A 25,234-nucleotide genomic window follows, 5' to 3' on the forward strand; every position below is an offset into this window, starting at 1 on the left:
CCTTGAATGCTTGCTGAAAATTTAAATAAGCTTCCTCATAACACCGTTCAGAACAAATGCATTAGCATTAAACACACTAACATTACCTCTCACAATCCAGTATTTGTGATTTGATTTTTACAGACCTTTGTTTTTTGCTTTTTTCCCCCATGTTAATGGAAGTTTGCTGATATTTAGGTAGGTTTCTAGGTGCTTGATTGTTGTGGTGGGTGTTTGACGTGGTTGGAATTAAGAGACAGTCATTCCAAAAACTATGAAGTCGATTAGCTTAGTTTAGCATGATGACTAGAAACAGCTAGCCTGGCTCTATCTTTATGCGTACCAGCACCCCTAAAGCTCACTGGTTAACACATTATGGTGTTCATTTGTGGTTTTACAGGAGATATAATGTCTTAATTGTTGAGCTTTAGAGGAGCAGATTTTTTTTCTACCTCTGGACAGAGCCAGATTAACTTTTCTCCCCTGTTTCACATGTGTCTTATAATAGACTACAGCCCCGTCGAATCTGCATTACACATAGAGCCCTGAAATGAGTAAATTACATTGTATTATTTTCATTTGATTTCATTTGACTGTATTTATAAGGTTTTATATTTTCATTTAATTTCTATTTGCTGATGGCAGTCGTATCCAGCCCACCTCTATCCTGAGGGGCAGTAGGGGGAAAGGGGGCCCGCTGAGGCCCTTTGGCCAGACAGCCCTGGCTGGGTCCTGCCCAAACTCACCACGTCTGGACAGGTGCATGCTACTGCCAGCACTATGCCTCCACTCCCCTGTGTGCTGATTTCTGCTATGTATCACCGAGTGTGGGATTACTGTATGCACAAGTACCACATGTTAAAGTCATATCTCAATAAGCCAAAATAATGTCATAGCTCAATTTCAAAAAGTAAGATATCCATGTTTGTTGGGGTAGGCATGTAAATATCTTAACACTGTTCTACAGTGGTTTATGCAGTTTATTAGTAATTTTTGGTACTGTGAAGTAATGTTTATTTTATAAATCTACCGACTCAGTATTATAATACAGTAATTAGGATATATGCAAATGCTGAGATACTGTGCATTCCATCTGTAAACACACTCAATGTCACTCCCTTTACTTCTCCTGCAATTTACTGATGATTCTGATCCATTCCTCTCCTGACATGACCTTTGACCTTTAATACTTGCCTTCAGTATATTGTCTCTGTGATTCAGTTTTTGGCGTCTTCAGTTAGTAATGGATACAGTTAAAATAATAACTTTTTATATATGTGTCTTTGTGTTCTTGCCTGTCAGAGCACACCCTCATGGAAGCCCCTCTCCTCCAATGGGGACTCCCTCATCAGGTCGCAGGGGCAGGCAGCTGCCTAAGCTCCCTGCAAAAAGCAGCAGCATAGAGCAAGGTACGTTGGATTCAAGGATGTGGGTTTGGTTCCAGAAGAGGGTGGATGCAATAAAATGATGGGTGATGGGTCATGTCAGCCACCGAAAGTTTCCTGGTAGAGAACTAAGACTGAGACAAGGCTGTTACATCTTTAAACACACCTCTCAATTAGGCACAGTGTGCAAAGACCTGAATGAAAGCCATAATCACCAAAAATTTATTCTTGTTACAAGAACATTGCCTTCCTGCTTTAGCTTTGTGCTTTTTTGTTAGAATGTGTGTGTGTGTGTGTGTGTGCGTGTGTGTACTTGTATATGAGAAATTCAAATAAAAATAAAAATTAGAATATAAAATGATGCATTGTAAGCTTGAAGCTTCATTGTAAGAATTAATATACACTGCTAAAAAAAAATAAAGGGAACACTTAAATCATTAGATCTTGATGAACGAAATTGTTCAAAGTTCAAAATAGTTAATGTACATTGTATAATTCATTGAGAACATAATGACGTTACAATGGTCAAATGAAACCAAAATCACCAATCGGCTGAGGGCTGGATTCAAAATCGCACACTAAAAATCAAAGTGAACAAATTGAAATCCCAGGCTGATTCAACTTGCGTGACCTTCATTACAGCAACTCATTATGTGACTCATTAGTGTGTCTGGCCACGTGTCTGCATGCACTCTCAACAACGTCTGGGCATGCTCCTGATGAGACGGCGGACGGGGTCCTAGGGGATCTTCTCCTAGACTTAGATCAGATCAGTCTGTGGCTCTACTTGGTGGCGTCAGATGCAGGGCGACAGGTCTGTAGTCATTTAGTCCAGAGATGGAGGGTTTTTTGGGGACCGGGTTGATTGTGGAGCGTTTCAAGCAGGAGGGAACTTCACACAGCTCCAGTGATCTGTTGAAGATCTGTGTGAAGATGGGGGCCAGCTGGTCTGCACAGATTTTCAGGCAGGATGGAGACACACCGTCAGGTCCAGGAGCCTTCCTCATCTGCCTCTGGAAGATCTGGCGCACATCCCCCTCACAGATCATGAGTGCAGGTGAGGGGTCGGAGAGGGGGGGTGACACCATGGCAGTGGGGGAAGGTGAAAATGGTGTTGGAGTGGAGGAGAGGTGTGACTGTGGTCTTCTCAAACTTACAGTAGAAACCATTCAGCTTTCAGATCCATTCAGACAGTCGCTGCAGGCCTCTCCACACTGACGCAGGGTCGCTGGATGTGAAGCTGTTTCCTAGCTTTTCAGTGTAGCTCCTCTTTGCTGCTTTGACCTCTTTAGTCAGAGTGTTCCTGGCCTCGTTGTACAGGACTCTGTTCCCACTTCTGAAGGCCTCCTCTTTGGTCTGACGAAGCTGACCGAGTTTCGCTTTGAACCAGGGTTTTTGGTTCTTGTATGTGCGGAAGGTTTTAGTTGGCACAGAGATGTCCTCACAAAAACTGATGCAAGATAAGTGGCTGCAACCTCAAAAACGCTCCAGTCAGTGCAGTCAAAGCAGGCTTGTAAATCCAGCTTTGACTCGTTGGTCCATCTTTTCAAACTCTTTACAGGTTTAGCAGATTTCAGTTTCTGCCTGTATGTCGGGATAAGATGAACCAGACAGTGATCAGAGAGTCCCAAGGCTGCACAGGGAACAGAGCGATAGGCGTCCTTTAATTTAGTGTAGCAGTGGTCCAGTGTGTTAGTGTCCCTGGTGGAACACTTAATCTGCTGTCTGTACTTTGGAAGTTCATGGCTGAGGTTTGCTCTGTTGAAGTCTCCGAGAACTCCAGCAGGGAGTCTGGATGTTTTTTCTCCACGTTAGTTATCTGGTCGGCCAGGTGTAGTAACGCCTCACTAACACAGGCCTGAGGTGGAATGTAAACGGTGACCAGAAAAAATGAGGAAAACCCCCGCGGTGAATAAAACGGTTTACAGTTTATGAATGAGGTCTCTAAGTGAGGGCTGCATGATTTCTTCAACACTGTGACATCTGTACACCAACCTTTGTTTATGTAGAAACAGAGTCTGCCTTCCCTTGTTTTTCCCGTGAGCTCTGATACGCGAAGAGATTAAATCCTGGTAGGTGAAGTGCGCTGTCTGGGATGTGCTTGGTTAGCCAGGACAGAAAGCAGCAGATCTGCAGAAGTTAGTTCTGTTGAATAGCAGCAGTTCATCCATTTTGTTGGCCAGAGAGCGGACATTTGCCAAGTGGATAGAAGGGAGCGCAGTGCGAAAACCCTGCTGTCTCAGATTAACCAGTGCGCCAGCATGCTTCCCCCTTCGGCGTCTCTGGTATATCCCATACAGAGTGACTGCTTCTCCAACTAATAACTCCGGGAAAGTTCCAGGTTCGATAAAGAGCGGTGGAATAGTGTGAGCAGTTGAAAGTCCAGTGTTTTAAGTGCTCTTCTCTGGTAAATGTCACTAGAGAAGGACGGCAGAAAAAAGAGTTTAAACAAAAACACAAAAAGTACTACGGAACGTAATCCAGAGGCGGCCGTCTGCGACGCCATTTTGATGTCTTGATGTTAATGCCCTTCTACGGCCCTGTCCAGCCCTTCTCATGTAAGGCCCATCTCCTGGTATCTCCACCATGTTCTTGAGAATATGTTGGGAACCACAGCAAACCTTGTTGAAACATGTGCCATCCTGGAGCAGCTGCACTACCTGTGCAACCTGAGTGGGCTTCAGGTACCGCCTCATGTTACCAGAATGACAAGAAAACTAGGAAAACTCAGAACTAGAGAACAATCACCCAGGAAGGATAAGGAGAGAGTAATTGTCTGTGGCCACTACTTCCAAAACCATTCCCTTTTTGAGGGTTGTCTTGCTGTTGCCTCTCCAGTGCACCTGTTAACTTTCATTTGCACCAAAACATGTGACATTGATTCACAACCGCTTATACTTCCTAACTGGACAGATTGATATTCTTGAAGTTTTATTGCCTTGATGTTTTACTGTGATGACAGTGTTCCTTTATTGTTTTTGAGCAGTGTGAGCAAATTTAATGATCTTATCCCCACAAAACACAAAATAATATCTGCATTAGGCTAGATTTATTATTATTTTTCCTTCTGTATTGTCTGTCAGGCTGCATTTAGCCTTGACAAGCTCCACCAATCAGATTCTGTCGATCAGATTAGGGTAGGGCAGCCTTGTATTCTGAGATGCAAAAATGAAGATAAAAACAAACCACTGAGTACTTACTGCTGCTCCTGAGGTTGATTGAAGTGATCTAGAAGAATGTATCATTTCAGCCTATTTATTTTCTATTGCAATGTCTCTGTGTAAATAAAGCACATGCAGATAATAAACCTGGTAAAACAGGCTGATATTTATTCGCAGAAGTGTAATTTCATAGTTCTGGGTTGAACAGCATTTTGAAATAATTAGTACTGCTAATGTGTACTGTTTTAGTTAAATTAGTGTGTAGTTTAATGTAGGCTACAGAGAATCTTACTAGTCACAGGTGTAGTTGTCATTTTCTGTGGCAAATTAATTTGTCGGATTCTTTTCAATTTGGCAAACCCAGCACAGAAGCAAATTCTATTTGTTCCCATGTTGATCATGAGCATTTCCTAGCATCCATTATAGATATAATCAGTGCACATGATGCTCCATCTAGTGACATAAACCAGATCCTGCATCCTCAAACATTCTCCCTGTAGTCTCTCTCACCAATGTTTCTGATTTGTTTTTCCTGGTTTTGGTTTTCTCCTTCTACCACTCTATTTATTTGTCCATATTCTTTATATCTTGATCTTTTTGTGTCTCTCTGGTCTCAGCCCTCGCAGTAGAGGAGCGAGCCCGACAGCTGCAGATGAAAGTACATTCCTACCGGCCTTCAGCCTCCCACGACCCTGAATCGGACCTCAAGACCAAACGGGAGGTCAGCATCCGTGTTTTCCAATTAATCTTTGGATCCATTCCTCCTCTTCCTGCACTAATCAAATGATATGTATGTCTGTTTGTCTTTTCCCAATCATAATTTCTGTACCCCTTCGTCTCTGTAGAAGTACGCAGAACAGAGGCGCAGCAGTGACAACATGTCGGCCAGATCGTCAGACAGTGATATGAGCGATGTGTCAGCCCTCTCCCGTGCCAGCAGTGCCTCCCGCCTCAGTAGCACCAGCTACATGTCTATCCAATCAGAACGACCAGGGGGACGACTCAGGTCAGTCCTCATTGGCTATTGATCATATGTTTAGTTTAAATCATCATTTTTTAATTTCACCATCCATCCACAAACAGTCAGTTCACCCTTTTTGAAATAATCCTAAATGTTTGGGTAATTGGAAGATGTATGTCATACGCATGCTGATCACTGTGTGTCTTTCTATTTTATTTCTGCATCCCAACTGCTGCATGTTTCTGTTCGTCTGCATGCTCTATCGCCTCTCTCCTCACACACACAAACATACGGAAACATACAATAAATGGTGGAAACACAAACAAACTGAACTCAGATCCAAGTCATTAGAGGAGGAGAAGAAGGACAGGAGGATCTCGTGGGGGGTGAATGGAGAGGAGGAGAGGAAGAGGGCGGCAGGAAAGAGACGTTTCTCTGAGGAGTTGAAGCGCAGGAGACACACTGTAGCTGGAGACACGAGGGAGTCCAGGTAAAGATCAGTAGATCTGAAATGGGGAATTCACTGAAGATGGCACACGATCCATCTTCTCACTGTACAACCAGGTCTGGATCCCCAAATATATAAAATCCCTTAATCCCTATTCGTTTAAGATAACAACACACAATGGAAACTTTTTAATAGCAGCAATTATAGACAATTCCTCATAGAACTGTGAAGTGAAGTTAATTTCTTATTTCTTAAAACCTCCAAAAGGAGGTCAAAGGTCAGCTTGATCTTGTAGGCATACAGGGTCTTGCTTAAGGATACAGTGTTACACTTGAATCTTTCAGCTGAAGGATGTTGTCTCTGCTTATTTTTGAGGCGCAGTTAGCTTATTCACATGAATCATTTCATGACATTTCTGTCATTTTGTGCTTTGTCACCTATCCACACCTTCCAAAGCATTATCCTTACTATCGTACCCGCTCTCCAAGTCATCATAAAGCTACCAGAGTAATTTAGGTTTAAAGTGCACACCAATTTTACACATAAACATTAGTTTACTCACCATGAGGAGTCTTGCTCAACCTGTATAAACAGTTTTATAATGTCTTTCTGTGGATCTTTAAGCTTGCTCAAGTCAGAGAAAATCTATACTTGGTCTTGAAGACTGAAAGTTTAAACAGAAAACATGCATTGCAAACTGGGGTTTGCAGTTAGATGTTTAGGAGGCAGGGACTAAAGGGTCTAATAAAGATGCAATTATGTTGCTGTGGCTTTTGGTGCTTGACCATTTTTATATACAGTCTATGTGCTTGACCCATACAGGATTTCATTTTAGCCATCAATTTTAACCTTTTTTTTTTATCTGTCTCACAAATGTCCTCCAACTTTATAGAGGTGAAATACTAAACAAACCCCTTTAAGAAAATTAGGTGATATAAAAATGTTAAAGGGGCTATATGTAGTTTGTCAATGAAATCACTTATTAATAAATCACATTTTTACTACCCTATTGTCAGTGGGCTGTTCCCTCACTTAAAAATGAATATTAATATTCTGTGTACCACCAATATTATGTCAAAGTGTTGATTTAGCCTACAAGAAAGGATTTAACTGTAAAAAGCAAATGTGCAGTGATTCGTTTATACTAACGTTACCCTACAGTGATGTAAGGCAGGGCAGTCAGCTAACATTACATTAGTTCGGACCTGCTGCCGTTTGCTTCATAACGTTTAATTCTGATTTACTGTGGTTTTACTGATACTCAGGTACAAAGCTTCTCCACTTCTCAGTCGCTGTAACTAACATGACCAACATAATATACTAATAATAATGCAACAAAACATATACATGTAAATATTCAATTTACTTTTTTCAAGTTTTGGCCTTCTCATAAGCATGGATTAGTTCAACGCCAAGCCTAAATAATTTTTAGCTTGATCTTTTTGTTTCTACATAAAATCAGAATACATTAAAAAATGCTAATGCTAAATTAAAAAACACCTAAACTAAAACTAAACATTTGCTACAAAACCATCAAGTCCAACTGTGCTGAAATAAGTAATTAAAAAGTAGATGGGGAAAAAAAAACTCACAAAAAAATCCCCACAATCTTTTCATGTGCACACACACTCCCACACAAACACAAACACACATCCCCGGATGACCAATAGCAGTGTGTTGACAGGGACAAACAACCTTTTCCCAGTGGTCCTCAGTAGGCCAGGTGGTGATGTAGTGCAGCTTATTAGCTGGCTAATGTATTGAGGTCTGGGAGGAGGAGAGAGAGGGGGCGTTATTTATGGCCTTACCACAGATCAATCCAAATAGAGCGTTATAAAAACAGCCCCACAGACTTTGACACACTTTCTAGAGTTGGAGGTGTGAGGGGTGGGGGGGGTGGGACAGAAAGAGAGAGAGAGACTTAGAATATAAAAAAGACAGTGTGTCCTCACTTGAGTGTTATAAAGCAGAGGTTTTCACATTTGTCAGTTTAAATAAACCAAGCACTATCACAAACATGGTCAAAAGTATGTGGACACGTAAACATAACACCTACATGCAGTTGTTATAAGGAATGGCGTGAGGTGAAATCTTAATATGCCTGCGTTACACATGGATAAAGTATTTACAAAACAATAACAGAGATCACATCAAGTGGCCACAGGAGCATTTCAGGCAGAGAGACAGAGAGATAAAGGAGAAAAAAATCAACAGCGTCCCAGAAGCTGTTCAGAAGCTCGTCACTGTTTAGGCAGACGTGAGCGTGTGTCTGTGATCAGAAAAGTGGTGAAAACACAAGTTTGAATTAAAAGAAGCAGACAATGGAGCGGCCAGTAATAAAAACTGCTCAGTCAGCTTTAGAGGACCTGTAATGTATAATTCAGACAAGGGGTCAGTTTTTAGAGGGACAGGCGATATGAATTAGTAATCCAGTGATGTACGAGGACAGCTGGCCTCAGGTCAGTTTTCAGTCAGAGTGGGCTATTAATATCTGGATTCAGTGGACACCCTCCCATGTGCTTCAGGCCAGTTTGATGATAGGTTATGGAAGAGACTGAGTACATACAGAGGAACGGAAACAGAGACAGTGTGACGCTGCAATGACACATCAAACCCTTTTTACATCTTTATTTAATAAATCTTTATAACTGTGGTTCTTCAGCCATTTCCCCTGCTTGATATACCTGTATCGTTTTGTATGCTGCACCTCATCAATTTCAAATAATTCAGTGGAAGTTAAATCGTGTAAAATTAATCTTTCATTTCATTTGGTCGCTTATCCTTAGTATCACTTGTTGTTGGATGAAAATTTTGTATTTCAAAAAGCTGACCTTTCAAAATCAAACCACTAAAAAGATACTTTTTCCTGCTCATATTCATACATTTTTTTAAATGAACTCACTGAAATTGAACAAGTTAATGGTCAATGTTTAGTTACAGTGTAGCTTTACAAACCCAAGGTTTTCAGACAAAAACAACAAATGTGATATTTCTATATATGTTAATGTATCCCACACTCTACTTAAATGCCTATGAATTAGCATTTTATACAATGTTATCTGTCATTTTTGTTATATTTGGCCCATGTGCCTGTGTATGTGTGTTTGTGCAATCCCCTCTGCATGTCTCAGATCCCTCATTGCATGCATCCTGTGCTGTGACCGCCGGGCCCCCCTTCATCCTCCAGACATGGATCCTGCCCTCCCATCCTCTCCCTCTGCCACACAGCCTTCCCTAAACCCCCAGCAGGGGGCGGTGGAAAGGCCTCAAACTACTCTCCCCCTCCCGAGTCATTCCCTGGCTCCCACGGGCCACTGCACAGTGGCTGTTAGGGGCCCGCTGGGAGTGGAGGCTACGGTTGGTAGGGGCAGCATATCAGGGCTCTCCTGCAGCACTTTAACCCACAGTGAGGGGACAGACATGCGGCGGCTCCTCCGAACCCCTAGGAGGCAGAATCGAGCGCTGGGCAGCTTCTTCCGGCGTGTAGTGGCTCGTTTGAGAAGAATTAACTTTAATACATGATATGATTATCAGCTTTGGACTGCTAGAACATTTGTTCTTACTTGATCTCTTTGTAACCAGGGTGGTCCCCTGATATCTAAATGTCTGCTTCTAGAGCGTTGTGGCCTAAAAGACAGCAAAACTATGTCAAACCAAACATAAAAACCACCAAACACCAATGTCTTAGTTTCAGTTATTTGCTGCCACATGTTGCTTATTTGGGACCCCAGATGTTTCCTCATCTATCATTTGATTCACAAGCTGTTTCATAAAACATTATTCCTCAACCACAGTCAGTTTGAAATGTTATAATTATCATCATCCACCATTTCTTGCCACCCATGCTGTTTCTGTGTTCTCCGAACATGAAGGTACAGTATAGAGGAAGTTACAGAGACCTTAACAACAACCCCTCTCTGTCACTCCAGATCACAGTGTCACTCAGTGTCTTCTCTCTTCAGTCGGCAGATAAGATCAGTGGGCCGCAACATGCTGAAAAGCTCCAGTGTGAGCGGAGAGATCTACACCCAGGAGCGCACCGACGGCAGCCAATCAGACACAGCCCTGGGCACGGTGGGTGGCGGCAGCAAGAAGAGACGCTCCAGCCTCAGCGCACGCGTGGTGGCCATCGTAGGCAACCGTCGCAGCCGCAGCACTTCACAGATCAGTGGCCCCGGTGAGTTGCCATGGCAACCCTAAAATGTTCAGTAGTTAGGCTTCTCTATATCATACAGGTTATGTGTGACATGAATGTGGCAAAATGTCTCCTAAAAAATTGGATTAACAGTAAACGTTATTATGTACTTAAATATTTAATTTAGAATTGGAATGGAAAGTAAGCCCCGTGGCTGCGGGGTCACAACAGCTACATTGACCCCCCCTCCATACACACACACACACACACACACACACACACACACACTTGTTTAGAGTTGTTTAAGTCTGCCCACAAATTGTTCTTGTTTTGACTTTTAGACATGTATTTTTTAGCATGGCTGCTAAAAAATAAAAAAAGTAAACATAAACACTTGTGTGCACCAAATGCACCCTGATCTGCTGCGGTGCACCTGAGACCAAAACATCTCTTTCTTTATTTTTAAAAAAGTATCTGGGGGAGTATGTGCACCAGGGAGGAGAGATAGATAGTAAATGGCCTCAAACAAATATCCCTGACGTGAACTGGGGACGAATGCATTTAATGGTTGCCACTAAGAGTGTACTCACACGAGGTGATCCGTGACCGAGCACGAAACTCGGACATGAAAACCTTTGTGCTGTGCGAAAGAGAGCGCTTTTTTATAAAACAGCAAGTCATCTGTAGTGATGACGTAAATGTGCTTGGGCTCGGAACATTATGCGCAATGTGAGCGCAGGCCAGCGGGGAATCATTCTCGGTACGGTACAAGGCAATTGGGCCTGGTGTGAGTACGCTCTAAGACACAAATCCTAAATCCTAAATACTAAATCGCAGGAGTGTCCCTTTAAAGAATACATTTTGTAATTTGCGGCCTGAAAGGTTCCCTCACCATGTAGTGAAGTGTGTTACTGAGCACCATTATTGAATTTTGTCAGGATGATTTTGATTAGGAAAAATGCAAACTCTGTAATTTACTTTAATCTGGATTGCTCTCCAAAACATAGGCCCAACACCATGCTACATTTAAACCAAAAAGCATTTACTTAAAATACACAACATGGAATTTATGTCTGTACTGATTCCACAAAATGATGAGACTGTTTCACATAGAGACAATATCCAAAAGATTTGTCCTGAGGAGCAAGAGTCCTTTTGTTCTATGAAAGACAAACCTCTATTGCCCCAGCGCTCGTTATAAAGACAAACAACAAAATAATATCTTTCGGAGAGTTTCAGAACATTGTGAGCAGCTGAGAGCCCCTCGCAGCTCAGCTCCCAGTCACACAACATAGTCCAGCATGCACTATTACCACAGGGGCGGTGTGAAACTCATGATGAAAGCCAAACACTGCACTCCCCTTCTTTGTAGTGGACATAAAAAGCTATTAGAGAGCACTGGGCCTAAGGGGGTCTCTCGCCCTCTCTCACTGATGTAGGGGGTGGGGGTGAGGTGGAGTAGAGATAGTACAGACATCAACCTTAATTTGAAAAATCTTTGCTGTGAAGGATAAGAGCAAAAGCAGGTAAGGGAGACTTATGTTAAAGTTTTTAAACTTTAGGATTTTAATGCGATTGCAGGAAATTACTTACCATTTTATGTTAGGTTGTATATTACTCAGCGTGTGCTCTTGACCACCTCACCTGCTAAATGTAAAAATCTATCTCATCCTCCGCATATACAAGATATAATGGCATACTCAGCTACATTTTTCTCTCTCTCACCATACGTGCCAGTATTATGAGTCAGAAGGTGCATGCACCCCAGTCCACGATGCTACACAGTGTTGTTTGGGTTGCTTTTCTGCCCAACAATTTCCTGTTTACTGCTGATTACCAGATTCAGCAGAACATGGGTGCGACTTTGGCCGTGCTTCAGACAGAGACATCACACAGTCCTTAACTGAATCTTGTATTTTTTACCCTTTTTTCCTACTAATTGTTTAAAATAAAAAAGGCTTCACCCCATGTGCAGTGGAAGCTGGTTCATTGTATTTCATGTGTCTTCTGTGGGGTGAAAAAATAACCCTGTCATCAGGGTTGTTGAAGTTTTAAGGGCATAGGGGTTTACTAGGCAGTTTCTAACAAAATATTCTTTTTAATTGCATTATGGGAAGGATCCAGCATTACAGCTTGACCCAGTGACTAAAAGTCAGGATGTCTTGTTTCCTAACCACAACAAGGGTCAAAGGAATCTCTCATTTTCTGTGAGAGATAACATTCCTGTTTAAAGCTAAGATAGCTGTCTGCTGGCTGAAGCTTTGAATTTAGGATACAGACATGGGGGGTTGGTATTGATCCAACTGTTCACAAGAAAGTGAAAAAGTATATTTCCCAATTTAAACTAAACTTCCCCAGTAAATTTTCTTTATGACATCAACTTGAATAATAATTACTGAGAGTAGTTTACTGTTTGTTCTTTGAATGAGAGATCAGACTGGGATCAAAATATTTTAAGAATTCTGTGGTTTGGAGTCAGTGTTCAGGTATTGCTCATTTCATCAATGCTGTTTTTCAGTCACCTTGCACCTACATGTACGTTCCTTCTACTGTAAACTGAATCACCGTGAGACAGGCCAAAAAGAGGGGGAAAAGCACACCTGCACCTTTTTCCTGGGTAAATAAAGGTGAAAAATAACTAAGACCGCATCTCTGACGTTGTGATTTTTTCCTGTCTTTGCTCTTTCAACCAGAAGGGAAGAGTAAAAAGGAGAAAGGTGCACCTATCCAAAGGAGCACAGAGACTGGCATGGCAGTAGAGCTGACCAGGAACATGAGCCGCCAGCCCAGCAGAGAGTCCAATAATGGCAGCATGAACAGCTGCAACTCTGAGGGGAAGTCAGTAAACCACATAATTCCTGTTTTAATCACTTTCCATCAACCATCTACACACTCTACATCTCCCTCCGATATTATCTTTTTTCTCTTTTGAAGGAGAATGCCAAATGATAGTTCATTTATTTATTTCTATGTCTACTTTACATTTCCACCTATGTTTTTTGCTGCAATGTTAATACAATATCTTTATTGTTGGTTTCAAATGTTAAAGCTACTGTAGGTTTATAAAATGATGTGGATATGACAGTAAAGTTTGTATGCCAACATGTTCGGTTTCTGCATGCAAGTGACTGACAGTAAACAGAGTGTAATATAATGACCACACTCAACTTGGGCTCAGTCAGGCAGTGATAAAACACTACCGTTGACTGAATCAAATTAAGGTCTGGTGTTTTCTGTGATGGATTATCGCGCTTGGGCAGTTTTCAAGATGTTTTTCATGCTGTAAATAATTACAGGCAGCAAATGGGTTTTCCTGACAGGATCAAAATGAGTTCTGAAGTCTCAAAGTATGCTGACTGTGTTCAGACACCAACAAGAGTAATGTAGGAGAGAGGCGACCACTGATCCTTAAAAGAATCACCTCTGTCTTTATGTTGATTTTGGTGATACTTGTTGTAATTAATTCATGTATATGTGTTTTCTGTGTTAGTTTGATCTTCTCTGGAGTGAATCTGGGTGCCAGCAGTCAGTTCAGTGACTTTCTGGATGGCCTGGGACCGGCTCAGTTAGTGGGAAGGCAAACACTGGCTACTCCTGCCATAGGTAAGATACTAGTGATACTTAGGCCCCATCCACACTACTGCATTTTCGTTTAAAACGGAGACCTTTTGCTGTGTTTGCACCTCCCATCCAGACTAAACCGGCGAAAACAAAGACGGAGAAACGGAGAAGTTTGAAAACGCTTTACACGTTTTAAAACTCCAGAGGGCGTTTTTGTGAAGACGGGCAAAAACGGAGGACTTTAGAAACAATGATGCAGACGATCACCTTTGGCTCTCTGATTGAGTCTTATAAGTTGACAGGGTATTTTTGTTAAAATATTTTTAACGCGCATGCCCAGTGTACATGAACGGCCACTAGATGTGCGTTTTCAGTCAGTTTAGTATAGACGGAGATCAACTCTGATACACAGCTGAAACGCTGGTGTGGATGGAGATCGTATTCGTTCAGTGTAGGTGGGGCCTTAGTAGTGGTAGTACACATCCAGTTTTTTTCTCAATTATTTCTAGCAGCTTGTGTGTCTTAACTTAACTAGACCCCGTCTGTAGTGAAGTGTGATATCACACACAAGATATTGTATTAGATTTGTTATATTGTGTACACAATGTAATATATTTTATGTATATGTAATTGTAAGAGTAATATGATAAAAACTACTATAACAGGGTACAATACAATAGAACAGTCGTTCCTAACCTGGGGTGCCCGAAGCTTTATCTGTTTTGAGGTTGTCAAAAAAACTTTGTTTTGCACATTTATTAAAAATTGTGATAACACACTAGATAATTTATAGGTACAAAAGTCTGTATACATTTTTTCCTCACTGAAAATAGGCAGACTACTTAGTAGTAGGGCTGTAATGGTTTTGAAACAGAGACCAAAATCGCGACACAAAAGTCTGCTCATGTGTATGACCCACAAGCGTTGCCCATAAATCTGTGCAACCTTGCTATAGGGCATGCCGTGGAGACAGTGGCTGATCGTTAGCAACATCTAAAAAATCAGAATACGCTACCCCTGATATCTTAAATAAAGATGGCATAATATAGTATTTCAACATGCTCGTCATCTCCGTACAGTACACATGGAGTGAGTAGTGGTGCAAATTAAAATGATTCCATAGTGGGAGCATTATTTGATAGGGGAAATTAGTGTATCAGAATACGCTACCCCTTAAATTATGTTATAATATAATCAAAAAACAGAAGATGTCATAATACTGTGAGTTTTAATTTTATGGGATTGGAAAAGGGAACACATAAGGTATAATTTTTTGATATGGCAGAGCGACTCGATAGACTATCAATTTGTGCTACGGTAGCATTTTTCGACAAGGCAGCGTTTCCCTCACTCTCTCCCTGTTAAATGTCTCTGCTGATTTTCTCCATCAGCAGTACGTTTCATAAAGTTGCCGTGTTTAATAAACTCGGTATTAAACAATACCAAGAAACAAAACACCAGGAGACTGTTGGTGGAGGCCAACCAAGAGCTGGCATTGATTTACACAGAGTCACAGAGGCGTCATTTGACTCCATTTGTTTGCTATTAGTAAGTAATTACATCATCTTTTGTGTGTGTGCATGTTTTGTCAGCTGTTGGGGGGGCCCCAGGATAAAAGGTTGGGAACCACTGCAATAGAAAATAATATGATAAGTAATAATGTGTAACTGTAGCTGTAACAATATAGTAATAATATCACATAGTATAATATAAAATGTAATTATATAGTATAATGTATTGTAGTACAGTATATAGTATACAGTATAATATAATAAGAATATAAGATTTAATTTGAAGTGCTTAGCAAAACACGTTGCTCCCATCAGTATTACTAAAAGATGACATATGCTTTAGGGCTGAGTGTGCAGTCACTACCACCTGGTGGTTTATTTTTTCTGACTCCACGTTCATGTCTTCATCGATCCATTCCACTTCTATTAAATCTTTTCGCTTTTTTGTGTTTCCCAGGTGACATCCAGATTGGTATGATGGAGAAAAAGGGTCAGCTGGAGGTGGAAGTCATCAGAGCACGAGGGCTTGTTCAGAAGCCAGGATCCAAATCTCTCCCTGGTGAGAACCGATATTGAGAAACCAAAGAGCAAGTAATCCCTCCCTTCCACTCAAGACATCAGTCGTATATCTCCAAATTTTTTTATGACGTACACTGCAACAAGCAGTCGATTAATTGATTAGTTGTCAACTATTATATTTATTGCCATCTACTTTGATAATCGATTAATCGTTTTTAAGAACAAAAGTCCAAATTCTCTGATTTCAGCTTCTTAAATGTGAATATTTCCTGGTTTCCTTGCTACTTCATGACAGTAAATCTTTGGGTTTTGGACAAAACAAGGCAAGTGAGGATGTCATCTGGGCTTTGGGAAATACTGATGGACATTTTCCCCATTTTCTGACATTTTACAGACCACCACAATAATTAATCAATTAATTTAGAATATGATCGACAGATTAACTGATAATGAAAATTAGTTTAGTTGCAGCCCTATTCCTCACTGATGGCTTTTTTATTGCCTTGTCTCTGCCCTCAGCTCCATATGTCAAGGTCTATCTGCTGAATAATGGAGCGTACGTAGCCAAAAAGAAAACCAAGATTGCACGGAAAACACTTGACCCTCTGTACCAGCAAGCACTGCTATTCGAGGAAAGCCCACAGGGTAAAGTCTTACAGGTGAGATGAAGATATACTTGTTTTCATCACAAAGTTGTTTTTTTTTCTAAATTCAACACCTGATAAAATGTGCAGGAGGAAGTAATTTGACAGAGAATTATTTTCCCTCAGGTGATTGTATGGGGGGACTACGGCCGCATGGACCATAAAAGCTTCATGGGAGTTGCACAAATTCTATTGGAGGAATTGGACTTATCAAGCACAGTCATTGGTTGGTATAAGTTGTTCCCACCGTCCTCCTTGGTGGATCCCACTCTTGCCTCCCTAACGCGGCGGGCTTCCCAGTCGTCACTTGACAGTTCCTCCGGACCGCCCGGGGTCCGATCCTAGTGGACCAACAGCTCTACAGCGCTTAACGAGTAGCAAACTCATGAAACGTAATGTAGAGAGAAACAAGCAGGTGGCGGAAATGTAGAACAACAACAATCATAAACAGTCACAACGAGAAAGCTTTGTTGAGATCTGACAATCACTTCTGTCGCTGTTAATTTTGTCTGTTGTAGGGAGTGCTACATTTTAGTGTTTCATATTCATTCAAAGAAAAATCTCATTGTTTTTCTCTGTGAATGCTGAAGACGTAGGGCTGTCCATAGACAGCAAGAAGTAACTCTCGAGACGGGAGACAAAAAAGTGTCGGTGTCAGAGAATCAAATGAAGCAGGGTGGTTTTTAACTGAATCAACAATAGCAAAGAAATGTATGTAAGCATCGGAATGTATGGACTCGAGACAGAGGAAATCACCCTCCACAGCTGCAGGTGGGGCAGTCCTCTCTGCAGTGGCCTCCTCCAGAACCCCAACAGACTGCCAGCATTGCTGCCCCCAGGCAGGATGCTCCCGCATGGGTATTCAGTCTGGAAGCACAGGGCCTTCTTCTGGTGCCTAGACCTTGGAGCCGCATCACTGGTCCCTCTCTCTGTCAAAAAAATCCACTTTTCAATATGTTTACCATGGCTGCTCTGAAGCCGCACTGTTTTGGCTTGTTTGCTTTGTCGTTCATTTCTTTCCCTTTGTTACTACTGGCACAAAATGTCCTTACAGTCTGTAAAATGCTCATGATAATGTTGTCAGTCTGGTGTGTGCATGGAGAGAAAAAAACAAAACACAAGAGATAAAAAAGGATATTAAAACTACTAAATGTCTGCAGGAGAGGGACTGGTGATGATGACACATCTTAGATTTTTACACTTGACAGTGAGATTAGCGTGCAGCGTTGTTTTCCTTGTTCCACCGCTGGCAAACGTCCAGGCCAGTTGTCTTTGTATAGATGTATATTAGGCCTCCCAGGAGGTTGACCAATAAATAAAATTTACGTCACTTTGAAATATCACAAGGGTACAACGTCACTGTAAAAAAACTAAACAAAAAAGAAAAACTTTGTTCACCTACCAAGAAGAAGATAGGACTGTCTAATTTTTCACATTTTTGGGGAGTGCATTCCCTCACCCGAGCACGTTTCAGGTTTTTATCCAACCCCCTAGTTTACATTCTTTTGAAATTTAAACACAAGCACAAGAGCTTGATTTTTTTACAACAAAAAGTTTAACTTTTTGAAAAAAACATGTAGTTAAAAAAAGAAAAAAAGCAACAATCCCGTCACTGGTTCCGTTCATTTCTTTGTCAAGATATTAGGAAACAGACAAACAAACAGAAAAAAAAGAATCACTCACAGTTTCCTTTGTGCATCTCTGTGAATGTGAAGGTAACCAATCAGACTGATCTGTCGGGACACCAACACCAATGCTCATTCTCTGTTTGCCCCGCAGGCTCCTCCCACCAGGAAAAAGGCGGGGCCAGCATGACTTTGGAATCTGTTCCGAGCTGCATGCACATTTTTGTAAAATGAAACAGATACAGAAAAAAAGATACTGAAATAGATACGTGTGTTAGTTCCACATACTGTAGGGCCGCTTGTATGTTGCATGCAGTTGTACAGTTTGCTCGTACTTGAATATTAAAGAGATAAAACCAAGAAACCGAACCCATTCCCATTACGCAAAGACATCTGAACTCAACTGCAGTCTGTTCCACGTCTCTCAGTCCGGTGCTGAATGTCTCTCAAACTAAATCCCAAGATTACGTTGATGTCTTTCCTCGACCCTCTGAAAGATGTACTGTATTGTACAGTAGTACTGAGCAGACCTCACAGCCCCTCTTACTGTTATATCATAGTATACCTCCAAGGGGCTGAGATGTATGAATAAATATTTACAAATCAGATTCACTTATATGGAAATATGAATTATGTTTCAAAATAATCATTTCAGATTATGCTAACACATGAACTTTTAAGTTATATAAATAAAAATGCAGATGCACAGAGAGTCATAGACTGTAAATACTCAACAGTTTTCATTGGGTTCAGTGATATTTGCAAAGGGGCCAAGTCATAATGTAATAGGATGGATGAGGAGCAGTTAATACGTCATTAAGGGACCATGCAGTGGGACAATACAAGGCGATGGACTTGGGTCACAAACTGGCCTAGCTTAAAGACATGGCTGCAAAAACTACAGGTATACCACTACTCTAAAGGCTGTCGTCCGAACACTTTGTTCTTCAAACCCAGTGTCTGAACCCTGGCCATGTTCAGTCCCACTTCAGAAGAGTCGACATTTCGTTTCATCGTCCGGTGAAGCTGGTTTTCCTTCTTTTTTTTTCTTTGTCAGTATTAACAGGAAAAAAATTGCTGATTGTTTACAACTTCTGTGTTCCACTGAAACAAAAAGAAAATTAGAAAAAAGTAAAGCATTCACTGCAACATTTCTTGTTTGTATAACAGATGTGGCTCAAATGATGTGTATGTTTTATATTTAAAAAAAAAAAGTTCATTTTTATTATTTACAAATAAAAAGAATGTGTGGAAGAAAACTGCTCTCATTTCAATGTCTCCCTTAAATCTCTAAAGTGAAATAATCACATTTTTTGTGTTTTCATTTTCATTATTCTCTAAGCCCACAATTACCTTTGACATAATATGAAAAAAATGGGGAATGTTTTGCTTAGTCCCATAAATGTCCTCATTCAGTTCTTCACTTGTATGTCTCAGCAGAGCAGCACCACAAACTGAGGAGGTAAATTCACAGAGCAGTTTGACTTAAGTCATAAGTGTTTCACTGGATAACATTTTAAATGTAAGGTACATTTAAGTCAGATATGTGATTAAGATGGATTTATATCAAAATTTCCTCTTTTCACATAGTGACAAATTACTTGCGAAAATAAATGGTCAATATTGGTCAAGGAAATTACCTGACAAGTACTTATTTATTCCTTTGAGGTCTTACATTGATGATAATTTGACATTTCTGAGAATACGCTTATTCGCTCTCTTGCCGAGAGTTTGATGAGACGATCGATACCACTTCCATGTCGGTATGGTAAATATGAGGCTACACCCAGGAGACCTGTAGCTTGGGTGAAACAGCTAGCCTGGCTGTGTCCAGAGGTAAAAAAAAAAATCTACCTACCAGCACCTCCAAAGCTCACAATGAACACGTTATGTAGAATAGCCGTATTTCTGCTAATGCTTTATGCCTCTAGCTTAATATTTAGCATATACATGTGAGAGTGGTATCAATCTTCTAATCTAACTTTGGCAAGAAAGAAATTAAGGGTATTTTTGAACCTTATTCCTTTAACCTTATGTAAAATATCAACGACAACCATAAAAATAAAAATAAATGGAAAAAATAAGGAATGTCATTATGAAAAACATTGCATGTATCTGTCAAAATGTGGGAGCTGTAAACACAGCTGTGAGCTCAATTAAATGTCATTCTTTGTTTTCCCAGAAACAATGGTGGGGATGTGATTTTGGTTCCCTGGCAGCTACAGCCATTTGTACCATTACTTTTTTTAGATGCTGTATGTGCAAATAAACAGATCAAAGATGTGTGAACATACTTCTGTCCCACAACCACTTTATACTATTGTTCTGTGGAAATTGCGGATATATCTGGAATATCCCAAGTGCAACTAGATCTGTAGCCGACTCCTGATCTTGTGCTGCAGCCCTTCATATTTAAATGACATGGTCATTAGATGATTAGATTACATTAGATTCAACTTTGTTGTCATTGCACAGAGTAGAACTACTGAGACAACAACATGCATTTTAGCATGAAATCCAAAGTGAGTACATATTGGCAACAGTGAAACATTATCTGGGTTGGTGGGCGTGTCGGCTGTTTCTGAGGCTGGAAGCCATTAATGAGTGTGTAAATGCTTTTGAACACACAATTTTTGTTAAAGTTGTGGACAACAATTAACTTTCACTGTCACTGCTTTATACTTGAGTAGTGTAGTTACCGATTAAACTTGCACTAGTCAATATTTTATGTCTCTCACACCAAAGGCATGTGTCCTATCCACTGCAGAGAGAATCTTGGACTTCCATTTGCCATATAAAAAACATGACTTGAATGCTAACGTTGCTCCGTGTCTGCAGGCAACATGCTAGCAATGGTTGTCAGAACGTCCTAAAGATAAGTCAAAGTTGTGTTTTCAGTTTGTTGCACTGCTCCCAAGTGGCCAAAGAAAATCAGTAACTGCAGCTCCAAGAACAATTTGCAACAAATACGTCTTTACTTTTCTTAATTCAGAAAAATCTTCAGTGCTGGCCTTTTACTTATAAAAGAGTAGTTGTTGCTTCCTGACTAACATGTCAGTAAAGTACATTTATTTGATATGGTCATTTTAAGATCTTTTATCAGCAATGTTATTTTGTTAGCTTGCCATTGGAGGAACATGCTCTTTGATTACGCCCTTGAGGTTGGCAGTATTAGTGTTACTTTGTCTGTTATATTGATCGTCCATCTCTTCCTTCTCATTTAAAGTGATAAATCCTGTTTGTTTTTGTATTGGATAATTAGGGAGTTCTTGGCTCCTATTCTCATTGTGCCAGTGCTAATCAGTGTTCCCTTAATTGTTTTTATCAATCGCAGGCCTGGCTTTGCCTCCAGTCATAGCGCTGCCTTCACTATGTTTTTTATCCTTTCACAAACTGCAGGCTCTGCTCTCTCCATGTAGCTTCTGCAAGAGAAAAAATTCAAGGCAAAAACAGTCTCATGCAGCAGAGGTACATTTCTGAGAGCAAAAATTATATCAAGCACATGACAGCCATGTACTGCTACAATAAAACACCATAACTCTCTGCCTCAGGTGCTGCTGCAGTGCGTGTCACTGTAGAGGAAGCTGGACAAAAATGTCCTCATGTGTGACCTCACAAATGATACAGTGCAGCAGAGGGCTTGGGAGATTTATGTTCCACATCCTCTCGTTAAATAAGCACAGGGCCCCCGAAACAACATCTGCAGGCAATCTTGACTAACCCTCCCACCAGCCTCGCCATGCCAGCTGGGCCCCCGGATTCCCTGGTCACAGCACTAGGGGTCACGACCTCCTTGTACAAAGCGTGGATACGGACCATGGTGGAAAAGGGAACCGCAGATCATACAAGTCAAGAGGCCACGATAAAATTTCCATGCTGCTCCCAGGAAATGGATTCATCTATCTAATCGGGTCAAAGGTCACACATTGGTGGAAACAGAGACCATGACCGGAAGTGGAATACAAACATTATGAACATTATTCATTTTTAATATTATACATTAAGATGGCTTTCCGAAAGATACTGCGTGAAAAAAGTAAACAAATCCACACTTTGGGGGAAAGGACATATAAGAGCCTATCCATTCAGTGTTAGACTGTTTTTCCTTATTCTAATGTCTTGTTACGCCACTTGTTGAAGATGAATGGCAGGGCGCATGTGCTTGTTGCAGGAAGCCACCTCATCATGTCACCAGATTAGATGATAACTGCACAATTTGTAAGCTTACAACTGCTTCCTCTCAAGAGGAACAAGTGGAAATGTTGAGTGCGACTTCAGCATGCACAGTTACAGTACATCTTAGCAGATTCGAAAAACTTGAGTTTCTAGTGATTATAGACCTTTATCTATTTATCTTTTAATGGTTGAATTACACTTGTTTATATGAGCCATTACATGTCCTCCGAGCGTATTGACTTTATTAGGTACACCTACACAGCCTAATGCAATCCAATGCAGCTGAATAAAGTCTACTCTTACGATGCCTGTAATGTTCAGTTTTTGTTTGTGATAGAGGCGTTAATTCAAGTAAATGTTTTAGGATTGAGTTCATAGTGATGCTGTTGTATTGTACTGCATTTTAATATATTATATTATTTTTAATATTCTGACAGCCTCATGTATGTAAATTGGATGGACAAAGAATTAGAAACACTATGAGCTCAGTAGGGCTGTCCCCGACTAAGGACTCGAATCAGAATCACCAAGTCCTGCCTATAGTCGACTGATAGTCGAATCATGTGTGTTTTTGTGCACGGTAATTGCGAACTGAAGCTAAACTGATTATCCATCCATCCATCCATCGTCAACTGCTTATCCTGCGTACAGGGTTGCGGGGCCAAAACTGATTATGAGCTTTGTAAAGATAGATGTTATTGCTGAGCTACTGCTACTTAACAGTCAGTTAAATATGCAAACCAAAGACCTCATTTGACAAAACAATCCAAAATCATAGTCCAATTACTACTTTTTTCAGTTCAGTTGTCATGGAGATGGGTCTCTTGACATGCAATGTCAAGTTTGTGATCAGTACCCATTTATATATATATATATATATATATATATATATATATATTGTTCTTATCATTCTTTTCAAGAGACCCTCCATGACAACTGATTTTTTTATAAAACACCAAATACTGAGATTTCTGAGTTTGGGCTGATTGCTGGTGAGTGGGGGGTTGGTTAGGGTTGGGTCCTGGTTTCAGGAGATTGCTGGTGGAGTGTGGCGGGAAGTAAACCAGTAATTCTAGTGGCTGGCAGACAGAGCAGGTTGTTCCAGGGTTCAGTCAGTGGTCTGGTAGGTGGCTCCTGGAGACGGGGAAATCCAATTAATAGAGCAAAGTAAGCAAACAAGGAGGTTCTCAAAAGCTGATAAGTTATCAGACAGACTAGTTGGCTGACATGAGTGCATACTCAAAATGACTCAACATTCTGGCCAGGACTGGGCTTATAAAGGGCATCGTGATTGGCAGGATGAGGATCAGGTGTGCAGAGGAGTAAGCAGAGCCGGGTGTGTGAAGGCGCCAACCGGGGAACTCCCACCAGACCGTGTGGAGGGAGACAGAACACAGAGAGACAGACAACAACCAAACACACCAAGTACACAAAAAGGCTAATAAAAAATAAATCAAACACACACTTACTCCTATATCAATTGTCACTGTGGCAGAGTCACAGAAGGGGGGCAGTGATATGCAAGCCTCAGTGGTTCTGAGCAGACTTCTCATGTCATGATGTCATCAGATCCGATCCCATGAGAAACTGAGCAAACCTCATCCGCTGACTTAAAACTACTAAATAAAGCTAATAAGTGGGCCTTAAGTTGACGTTTGCCAAACTGGATCAAGAACAAATGTTCATACTTAACTCCAAGTCTATTTGGTTTCTTTGGAAACGTTCGGATCTTCACTAGAATTTTAAATCAAGTTCTCTGGGTTTGGACAATGTTTGGCTGCACAGCGTGAGTTTGTAATGACAGCTGACAGCCACTTGTAGGCTATATTTACTTCAGATTTATTGAAACAGAGCAAAGGATGCAGATTTTGAAAATAAAGAGGAGGAAATGAACCTTACCAACAAAACCACTTATGTCAGTGTAACAGGAATAGGTCTCACGCTACGGATCACTGTGTGACCACATAGCCTACTATCATGAGCTTCTGGAGCAAACTGCATGAATAAGAACTGAGAGCAAAAGATTTATATTGTAAACCTGTGAGATTGTAGTGTCTGGAAAGGTTGTCTTGTGCTGCATCCACCAGTAGATGGCGTAGTTTTGTTGGAAGACATAGACAGAGTTGTTCGAGTCGCTTCTCTGAGGCTGTCGCACCATGAAAACGAGAATACGCACTTCAGTGCTTTCTGGCCATCTCCTACTCACACACTGAGTAGTTGTGACAGGATGCTGACTCCAGCTGATAAGGCTGTCAGCCACACACACTTTCCTTCAACTTCACTCTAAGAAGTGTTTTCTTTTGGTGTGTCTGAGGGCAGCATCCATTCAGGTTGGTGATGAGGCAGCTTAAGGAGAATTCTGTAAGCCGAAAACAAGTCTAGAACAGAAGTGTGTCCACGGCCTATGTGAAGAGGAAGTCCATGAGGCATAACCGACATCACATTTCTAACCGCTTTCGCTTTAGGCCATTGTGACACAAAGGAAGCTGTATTTTTAGTTCGTTCAGCTTCTTGACTCGCAGCCTTTACTGTGAACATACAGGGCGATATGGGTCACACATCTTAATTAAACGGTGCATCATAACCAGTTTTGAGTTTATATAATTTTATAGTAGGCAAATATCACAGAAGCACCATAAGACATCAGTGACAGCAGATGACAGACTGATATAGGCTATTGAAATGATGACCCTGCAAGGCTTTTTCTTATGCAAAATTGATTAAATATAACCTTTAGGTACTTACACCATAATTACAGGACACATATGCCTTAACATAGGCCTACTCAATTAAAAAAAAGATTCTCTGAATTAGTTTATTTTGGTTCCACCATAATATTTTCTGCAGATGTTCAGTGAGCCGTCCTCAACGGTTTCTTTTCCAGCAGACCAAGTGGAAAATTCATCCCAATCCATGTTACCTGATAGGCTTTTCAAAAACGTGGTGTAATTTGGAACTGTTTCGGGGAAATTAAATTATGCAAGGAGCAGCGTTTGCTCATTTGCATTTCGCCTCTCACCACCTAAAAAAAACAACTCGTAGACGCTGAAATCTACGTTCTTAAATGGTGTGGAGGTTAGTTAACTGTTTGCTGTAACACGGGGTTGAAGATATCGTCCAGCAGGACGT

The 25,234-nt window shown here is 40.9% G+C and overlaps 1 protein-coding gene across 4 annotated transcripts in view; it reads left to right on the forward strand.

The window, feature by feature from the left end:
* The window catches only part of rims1b (regulating synaptic membrane exocytosis 1b), an 83,386-nt gene extending 64,207 nt beyond the window's left edge, over positions 1–19,179 (forward strand). For 3 of the 4 annotated variants that reach the window (XM_038714498.1, XM_038714499.1, XM_038714500.1), the window contains 9 exons: positions 1,282–1,388; positions 5,143–5,246; positions 5,371–5,531; positions 9,897–10,111; positions 12,763–12,907; positions 13,560–13,672; positions 15,599–15,700; positions 16,180–16,319; positions 16,431–19,179. In XM_038714498.1, coding sequence (XP_038570426.1) covers positions 1,282–1,388; positions 5,143–5,246; positions 5,371–5,531; positions 9,897–10,111; positions 12,763–12,907; positions 13,560–13,672; positions 15,599–15,700; positions 16,180–16,319; positions 16,431–16,649 — 1,306 coding nt within the window. In that variant the 3' untranslated portion in view covers positions 16,650–19,179. Of the gene's footprint in view, positions 1–624; positions 739–1,281; positions 1,389–5,142; positions 5,247–5,370; positions 5,532–5,823; positions 5,977–9,896; positions 10,112–12,762; positions 12,908–13,559; positions 13,673–15,598; positions 15,701–16,179; positions 16,320–16,430 lie in introns of all 4 variants that reach the window. The other variant, XM_038714501.1, reaches the window with a different exon arrangement.
* The last annotated feature ends 6,055 nt before the right edge of the window (positions 19,180–25,234 follow it).

The sequence above is a fragment of the Micropterus salmoides genome, unplaced genomic scaffold (assembly GCF_014851395.1).
Source record: "Micropterus salmoides isolate LMB-PRFRI ecotype aquatic unplaced genomic scaffold, ASM1485139v1 Ms_hic_scaffold_12, whole genome shotgun sequence".
Taxonomy (NCBI): Eukaryota; Metazoa; Chordata; class Actinopteri; order Centrarchiformes; family Centrarchidae; genus Micropterus; species Micropterus salmoides.